Source organism: Cataglyphis hispanica, chromosome 14 (genome assembly GCF_021464435.1).
Source record: "Cataglyphis hispanica isolate Lineage 1 chromosome 14, ULB_Chis1_1.0, whole genome shotgun sequence".
Classification (NCBI taxonomy): domain Eukaryota; kingdom Metazoa; phylum Arthropoda; class Insecta; order Hymenoptera; family Formicidae; genus Cataglyphis; species Cataglyphis hispanica.
This window is the reverse complement of record NC_065967.1, coordinates 6,608,156-6,616,941: the sequence shown is the minus strand read 5'-3', so window position 1 is coordinate 6,616,941 and position 8,786 is coordinate 6,608,156. Positions and strand designations below refer to the sequence as shown.

The 8,786-nt window shown below is 45.7% G+C and overlaps 1 protein-coding gene across 1 annotated transcript; it reads right to left on the bottom strand.

The window, feature by feature from the left end:
* Window positions 1-848: 848 nt before the first annotated feature.
* LOC126854654 (stromelysin-2-like) lies at window positions 849-3,316 on the bottom strand. The gene is made up of 4 exons (XM_050601588.1): window positions 2,926-3,316; window positions 2,370-2,807; window positions 1,495-1,660; window positions 849-1,398 (listed from the first exon to the last, which is right to left on the bottom strand). The coding sequence occupies exons 1-4, from the start codon at window positions 3,314-3,316 to the stop codon at window positions 849-851; spliced, it is 1,545 nt and encodes a 514-aa protein (XP_050457545.1).
* Window positions 3,317-8,786: the final 5,470 nt, after the last annotated feature.

Here is an 8,786-nt window from a genome sequence, read left to right as displayed (position 1 = left end):
ATAATAAATTTATATCAAAATAATGCCATATGAGTAGGGAAGATAGGCTGCTTCTACCTCACCTAGTCTTAAGAACCAGTTGTAAGAGTAAGAGAGAAAGATATATGATAAAGTAAGACAAAAGATATCTCAGAAGGGATGAGACGGCACGGGGGAAGCAGAGGGGGAATAGCTACGTATAGCGAGGGAGGCGTGGGGCGGGAGGGAGGCGCGCGTGCCGTCGTAGGCGAGGGGAGGAGGAGGGGCGAGGGAGGATTTCGGAGAACGAACGGTTTCTCATCGGCGCCGCTTAGAGCGCGATGCATTAATAGCGGTTTTCTTATCGGCGCCGCTTCGAGCGCGCGATCGGGACGAAGTGAAGGGAGATCGCGTCGCGAGCGAGCGTTTTTTATTTTTTATAAAATCGAGATACGATTCGCGTATTCATTCTTTTACGATATATTTATTCTTTTACAACGCATCGATGATGCGAAGTGGTTTCCTTATCGGTGCCGCTTTGAGGGCGCGATTTGGAAGCGCGATCGGGACCGAGCGAAGGGAGATCGAGCGACGAGAGATCGATTAGTGAGAGAGCGTTTTTGTTTTTTATAAAGCGAGATACAATTCGCGTATTCATTCTTTTACGATATATTTATTCTTTTACGATACATCAATGATACAAAAATGCGAGTACATAGATAGACGTGTTACGATATTTTTTCTTTTATAACGGAAAATATAATTTTCGTGTCTGTACTATTTTAAGATACATTTATTCTTTTACGATATATCGATGATGCGAAGGTGCGAGTACCTTAGATAGACGCGTTACGAGTCTCCGAAGAGCAGAGCCTGCAGCTCGCAGTCGATCAGCTCGTTGCGATCGAAGTTCTTGTTGTCGCGGGGATGACTGCGGGGTCGCGAGCGCCCGCCGCGACGTCGAGGAAACGAGCCAGTTTGTTATCGGTGTAAGTGATTAAACAGTTCAAGGACGTAACGAGACAGTTGACGCAATGCTCCAGATGTAGTACGTATAAGATGGTGTTTCTCGATATAGCCAGATGAACCTTAGGCGTTTCTAAACGGAGAATTCGGAGATTGTTTAATCTGCCGAATCGAAGCGTCAATTGCCCGATGTATATCAGTGCCGGAGGGAGCGTCTCTTCGCGCTCGTCGTACTGAAAGTATGACTCGAGCGTGGATCGTAGATCGAGCAGCTCCTTCCATGTATCCGGCGTTAACGAGATCTCTTTGCCGTGACTATCTCCAAGAATGATTTCCACGAACGAAGATCGATTGACGTTGATACAGACTTCCAGATGCTTGTATCCCGTTTTCGTTAATGGGTAGCATCTTCCCAAGATCCTGAGAGGTCGCGCGATCGCGTTGTTCGCGTTGCGTCTCGGCGTTCGGTCGCTGCTTTGTTTGAAAAAAGGTAAACGCGGATGATCGGAGAGAGGAGCGATCGAGATAGCAAGAGATGTTTATTCGCGAGAAGCTTCTCGATATTCTTACCCGTTGTCTGTTCGAGCTGTCTTGGAATATCCCGCGTTATCTTCGCGGTTTCGTTCGGCGAACCTCGATCGATCCTCGAAAGAGTGTGTTGCGGCAATTCCATCGCCGCGTACATCTTCGTTCGCCGTTTCGTTCGCGAGCTTCGGTGGCCGTTGATAATGAAGCGCTTAACGGCAAGATGATTCTTATATATCCGCGTCAAAATTGCCCCTTCTTTGCGCCTTTGTATTCTATTTTTAAAGACATTACGGGAAGTCGCTTCCGTCGTCCTCGTCAGTGCTCTCGTCGAGGCGATAGACGCGACTGAGGAGATCCCGTAATTGCCGTAATAGCCCGTCCGTGGGGCACTCTATACCGAGAACGTGCAGGTCGAAGAGACCCGCCGAGGTTACGATATTCTTAAATTCGTTAAACGCGTAAAATTGACGTTTAGCGAAGAAATACAGATTTCCGTCGATGTATCGAAAGGCCGACGTTATCTCGGATGGTATTCCGGGAAATATATCTTTTAACGGAGCGTGTTTAACGACCAGCATGCGGCATTCGTCGATCTCCTTTGTCGTCGTCGTAGATAACGTAAGTTCGTCCCGAGTGCGCGTTTATCGCAGCGTTGATTTTAGCGTTTTGAGGAAATCCGATACTGTGAAGGGATCTAGGCCAACCCGGTTTCAACCTAAAACTGGGGTATTCCGCAAGATAGATCGCATCGTCCGCGAATAGCGCGAGATCGCCCGAGGGTCTTCGATACGCGGCGGATAGGCGCGTGAAGTTGTTCGGAAGAAACGTCGCGTATTCCGTTAGCGTCATGGGCCTACCGTAGCGTTTCTCGGTTAGATCGACCGACCATACGTTGCGTCAGTTGGATATGTACAAACGCTGACTTATTATTAAGGCCGCGTCTAGGCGCCGTAAGGCGCAAAGATCCGCACGCGACGGATCGGTCGGCGCAACACCAGTCGTCGGCGCTACGGTGGTAGCGGGCACCGCGGTGGTGGCGGGAATCGCGGGCCGATTTCCGTCGTGAGATCCGTACAGATTCTGTATAGCGAGGATATCCTCTACGCTTAGTTTAACCGGATATTGAAGCTCCTTGTCGGGTATATACGGAAACATCACCGAGTCGTTGCGCATATTGTGCTGCAGACCTAAGGTGTGGCCGATCTCGTGAGTTAGCGTTAGCAATAGATGATACTTGTTAGAAGGATTCTTGTTCAGAAGCACGTGCCACGGTTCCTCGTCATCAACGTGCACCTCCGAGACGAAGTCGACCGCTCCGATGGGGAAGAATGCGTGAGCGAGGCCTCCTCCTGGATCTTCGAAGATCACCGGGCAAATGTCGCCAATCTCTCGATTCGCGTAGGTTTGAACGCCGGTTCGATACGATATTAATATATCGGCGTAGCGAGTCGCGCGCGAACTTTAATGACGAACTCGCCGCCCATAGCGCGAACGCCGCTTCGGTCGTTCGTAAGAGTTCCTTGCTAGCCACTTGAAAATTCCACGTGAGTCTCGTTTTCGGCCATTTTTTCGCGAACGGGCTGTACGCGCGATCGGGAATGTCCGCTAGATCGCATCGCGGTTTGCGCATGAGATTGAGCATATCGACGTTTAGCGCGCCATTACCAGGTAGTTGATAATATTCTTGAAACAGATAGCGATGCAGAGACGTCGCGTTATCGGACGACAGCGATCCTCCGTCCCTCAGAAAATCGTACGCTCGCAGGAAGCGAAACGCCTCCGTCCTTTCCGGGTCGACCGGCGTCGCGGACGTTGCAGCGACGAGCGTCGTCGCTAAAACGAGAAGAGCCGTCTTTGTAGTCATCGCGCGAGAGGCGATCAATCGCGGGATATCGGACGCGATTGATTCGCGTTTTAGAGGATACGCCTATTTTTATCCTCTTCGAATTTGGGTGCGAGGTGGGGGGGATATTAGAGCGAAAGAAGAGAGAGGAGTAGACGCGGATGCGCCGATGATTCGTTCGAGGAAGGAGGTTTCCTTCGACGGTGACGAAGGTCGATTGGATATCCGGGATACGCCTTTTCTAAGAAATTTTCAAGTTTCTCTATCTTGTGATTTCTATTTTTATTATTTCATCTTTAAGAAAGGATATTGAGGGTTAAAGGAGGAATAGTCATAGTTAGCGATTATCCCGGAAGAAAAATGCGGTCGTATTGCGACGTCCACGCGTTAACTTTTTATAAGGTGCGCGATCGTTTCGAGAAACGTTAAAGAGTGTTCTCGCTCGCGAAGATAAGAAGGATATTCGTTCGACATGGATTTGCTCGAACAGATAGCGAGGGTCGAGAAATCCGTGAAGGCCGTGAGGAATGTGTTCGTGAGGCACTCTCGATTGCCTAGGAGTAAATGGATCGATGATCCGTTCGACGATAGCATGGTGGACAAGATAACGAAGATCGGCGTCGCCGTGGATACCGCGGAGAGGATGTTGTCCGAAACAATCGCTGGCTAGGGAGAGAACGAGCGAAGGGATCGCTCGACGCGAAGGTGATAAGGGAGATTGCCTTGATCGGCAGGTCTTTCAGAGCTACGAGGGAGACGTTCTTCGAATTTATGGCGAAAACGAGGAACGCGGTCGCGCGAGAGGAACGCGTAGAACGAGGGATCGGCTAATCGTCGAAGGATGAAAAGGAAGCGTGATATTGTAAGTATCGCGTGTGTCGTAACGCATAAAGATTAATTTGTTGATAATGATCGTTTTCTTTTCTCTTTCAGAGATGCGGATTTTCGCGCGTGTTTTACGATGCGAGTACGATGTGTATCGATTTTGCAATAAATACGGTTAAAACGTATATCTAGTCAAATCTTTTTTATTAAATTTACCTAAAAATTTTGTAACGATGCGTACATCGTTACCCGACCGTCCACCCGCCGGACGCCGCCGCCCGACGACCATCGGTCGGGCCAGCGCGCGTAATACCGCCGTCCCACGCCCAGCAGTCACGGGACCTTTAGAGCGAAGGCGCTATGCGCCCCATTGTATTTTAAACCGGTGAGCGAACATAAATATTTGATAAATATTTGTAATTATTTACATTTATACTACCGGTTCGGCACACCGTACCGGAGCACGAATCGCGCGCTCCGACCTTTTCCGAATATTCCCGAGCCGCGAACGGGCTCAACCGAATTGTTTAACAAACAATTATCGCGCCGACGCGATACCGCCGACACCGGGTATAAATAAGCGCTCCACCGAGTAAAAAGACAGAATCTTTTCCGCTGCTCTGAAGTCAATACGCAGAGCATCCCTAAGAACTTACACGCTTGAAAAGCGAGATCGAGGTTGGATGTACTCCGCCTCTGCTGGGCTTTCCCAGCATCCCGCAAAGCAAAGCGTTCCGACCGAACATCCAATCGTCCGGCAATATTTCTAGCGGTGGGAATTTACCCGCCACCGACGGATATTCCCTTCTGCCGGACGCTCCTATTCTGACCGCGAACCGTTCCCGCTAATCCGGAAAATCATCGCGAGGTATCTCGCGAGCCGTCGCAAGCCAACCGAGACTTGCCATTATTACGGCGACAGAATCCGCATACTTAGGGCCGTAAAACCGCCCTACGCGCCGAAATTATCGGCACCCGATTCGCCAAGCCGTGAGGCCCCCGCCTCTCGCGACGATATCACCGAGCGCCATCGCGCTACTCATCCGACGTGTGACGACTGCCTATCGATTACGAGCATCGATCCGCACACACAGCGTTTCGATCCGCCGCATAAACGCACCCGTTCTCGAGTGCATTCTAGACATGCACTCGTCACGCACCGAACCGCGCCACCTAGGTGTCTCCGCACACCGTTTGTAATACGTAACTCTCGCGGGCACCCGCCCGCACCACTCGCATACTCACATCCATATACGCTCACTCGCATACACACAGCCACTGTCGCACACTCGCGTACACACGCCCTCATTCACGTTCATCCGCGCACATTCATACATCCACACCCCCGCAGTCTAACTTAAATAAACACATTATTTATTCTACGCAAACTCTCGCATTTTTATATTTGCTATTCCGTCCGAGCCCTGATCCCGACCGAGCTGTTCCGCAACAGCGCTCGGAAAATCCGACCGTTACAAATTTCTTTATTAAATTTACCTCCAAAATTCCTTTCCTATTCGAATTGGGATTTTTAGAAGATTTTTGAGTCTCTTTTATCCTCGCGATTTTCTATTTTCGATATTATCTTAAAGAAAAATGCGGTTCGAGTCCTACCGCGATATCCGCGCGCTAATCCTTATAAGATGCGCGATCATCGTTGGGAACATCAAAGTGTTATTGTTCGCGGTTTAGTCGAAAAGTATTTAATATAATAGATTTAATAAATTGTATCGTAAAGTTGTCGGAATACGTGACGATTAACGGCGATTTGATAGCCATTAAAGCGACAATCTTACAAGATATCGCGACCGATTTGCGAGAGGAAGCGGAAGGAGTTGAAGGAGAGTCCCGAATCTTTTAAAGTTGAGTTTCGGGTGGAGGGACGCGACGAGATTCTGGAACTAATGTAAGTATTAGACGCGCGAGAACGTTTATTTTTTACGCGATTTTTCTTATTTCTTTTCATTTATTTTTTTGTTTCTTTAGAAAGAAAATAGAAGATTCCGTAAAGATCAAGCGAGAGACGCTCTTAGAACTCATTAATAGATCGAGAGTGATAGCGGCGCAGGCCAAAAGGATTCACGCGGTGTTGCGCGATTTTCGCGATCGACGAGGAGGCTGGACCGTCGGTGAACTTCGACGAGGCCGAACCGTCGGTGAGCGACGATGAGAACGCGTAGAGCGGTGAGTATTCGTGCGATCTTATAACTTTTTTTTTAAATTTATTCGCTAATAACAGTTGTTTATTTGCAGAGAATGGAGAATCCTTTGTACGCGTTCGTCGTATATATATTTTCCTACGTATATTTTATTATATATTTTATCGCGTACATATTTTATCACTACGTATACATTTTATTATTACGTATACATTTTATTATATATACGCGTTTATTATAAATTACATATACACTATTATAAATTACATATTTTATTAATACACACATTTTATATTATACGCATGTCTTATTTTATCTCTTTCTTTTTGGGTGAGTTGACATGTTGACGTGTTTTCTTGTCGCTCTGTTTTTGTGAGTCAATTTCTGCCGCTTTTTGCCCTGCGGGGCATAAATTCTTTTTAGAATCTGTCAAGGGCTTCCTCTGCTTGACTTATGGTGCAAGCAGTTTCTGTACTGGTCAATTGACCGGGCTGTTGGACAATTGCGGGGATTTTCAACTGGATTTCTTTCCTTGGAGTGAGTCGCATCGTTATTTTTCGACCTAGGCGTATTATTGTTTAACCCTTTCGGTACTACTGCCGCCCGTTGGCGGCATCCACTAAACATTCTCTGGGTCCTACCGTCGCCAATTGGCGGCATCCACTAAACATTTTCTGGATCCTACCGTCGCCAATTGGCGGCATCCTCAGAAAGTTATGTGGGTGCTACCACTGCCGCCTAGTGGCACCCACGTAAAGTATGTGGGTATGATTACTCTCTATAGTACGCATTACTTTACTATTCTGTGTTTAAAATTCCCGGCTTTTCTAATCGTCGGGATACGGTTTAGCTACGTTAGCTGCTTTATAGATAAGCTACGAAAAACAAATTGATATGTCTGTTTATATTGTTAATTTTTTGAATGTATGACTTTTACAATTTGAATTTAGTTCCCCAGGATGAGTGTAAAACGTTTGAAAGGAGCACAATGGACAAAGAAAATCATTGCTTCAAAAAGTGATTCTGAAGAAGAAAATGAATATTTATTAGCATTTCGAAAAGGAGGAGAAACAATCCGGTACGTGTACTTAGCACCTCGGAGTCCGAAGAAGCAGAAATGCCTGAAGTACGATTTGATACTCCTTCTTGCATAAAATGGACATCTAAGAAACATAGTCCAAAAATTCATAGTTTTACGCCACATCATTCGGGATTAGTAGGGAACAATTTAGGTCGTTCGTCAAGAATTTTAGATTACTTCCGACAGCTTTTTCTGAAGATTTAGTTAAATTTATTGTGGAAAAAACAAACAAATACTGGTGTCGACAGCTTAAAAGGGATTACTTGGACGTTTCAGAAGGGATGGATGTGGATGAATTATATTGTTTTATTGCTGCGTCGTTATTAATGACGCGAAACAAAAGCTATCCTTAAAGGAATACTGGTCTAAAGATAAGCTTCTCCGAAGCGATATTTTTAGTGTAATTATCAGTAGGGATCGCTACTTTTCATTATTGCAAATGTTGCATTTTACGGATATAGTCGGCCACACTACTGATCGTTTACACAAAATAAATGAAGTAGTGGAAATGTTAAGAACATCATTTAGCAATGCGTTTCAGCCATACCAAAGATTATGTATAGACGAAAGCCTACTCCTCTACAAAGGCCGTCTGTCTTTTAAGCAATATATCCCTTCGAAACGCAGTAGATTTGGGATAAAATCATTCCTTCTTTGTGACTGCAAAACAGGTTATATCCAAGATATAATTATTTATTGTGGGGCTAGTACTTCTGTAACTACCGAATATCCATATATTGGCAAGCCAGGGAACATTGTAATGTCGCTTTTGCAATCTTTCCTGAACAAAGGCCATACTGTTTATCTGGACAACTGGTTTTCAAGTCCCACATTGTTTAATCTACTCCACGAAAAGGTACGAACGCCTGTGGCACAGTGCAGAAAAGACGAAAAGATATGCCGAAGATAAATGATAAATTGAAGAAAGGAGAGGCAGTGTTCCGCTCATCTGAAAATCTATTGGCAATGAAATGGTCTGACAGAAAGGAATTTTATATGCTTTCTACTATCCATAACGAAGAGTTTGCAGAAGTACCAAAAAGTCAAGAAAAAATGAATTTATTCTAAGGCCAAAATGCGTAATAGATTATAATTCTTCAATGGGCATAATCGACAAATCAGATATGGTGATAAGTACTATCGATGCAACTCGCAAAAGTTTAAAATGGTATCGGAAATACTTTTTCCACTTGATTGATATTTGCGTCTGGAACGCATTCTGTCTATATAAGGACACCACAAAAATACAAATATCAATGGCGAAATTTCAGCTTCAGCTGATCAAAGAAATTTTACACGAATATCACAAAAATCATGAACATCATCGATGCAGCAGGTCAGGGAATAATTATCCTACAAGGCTCACAGGGAGACATTTTCCTTCAATATACCAGTCGGAGAAGAAAAATCGAAAACGAAGATGCGT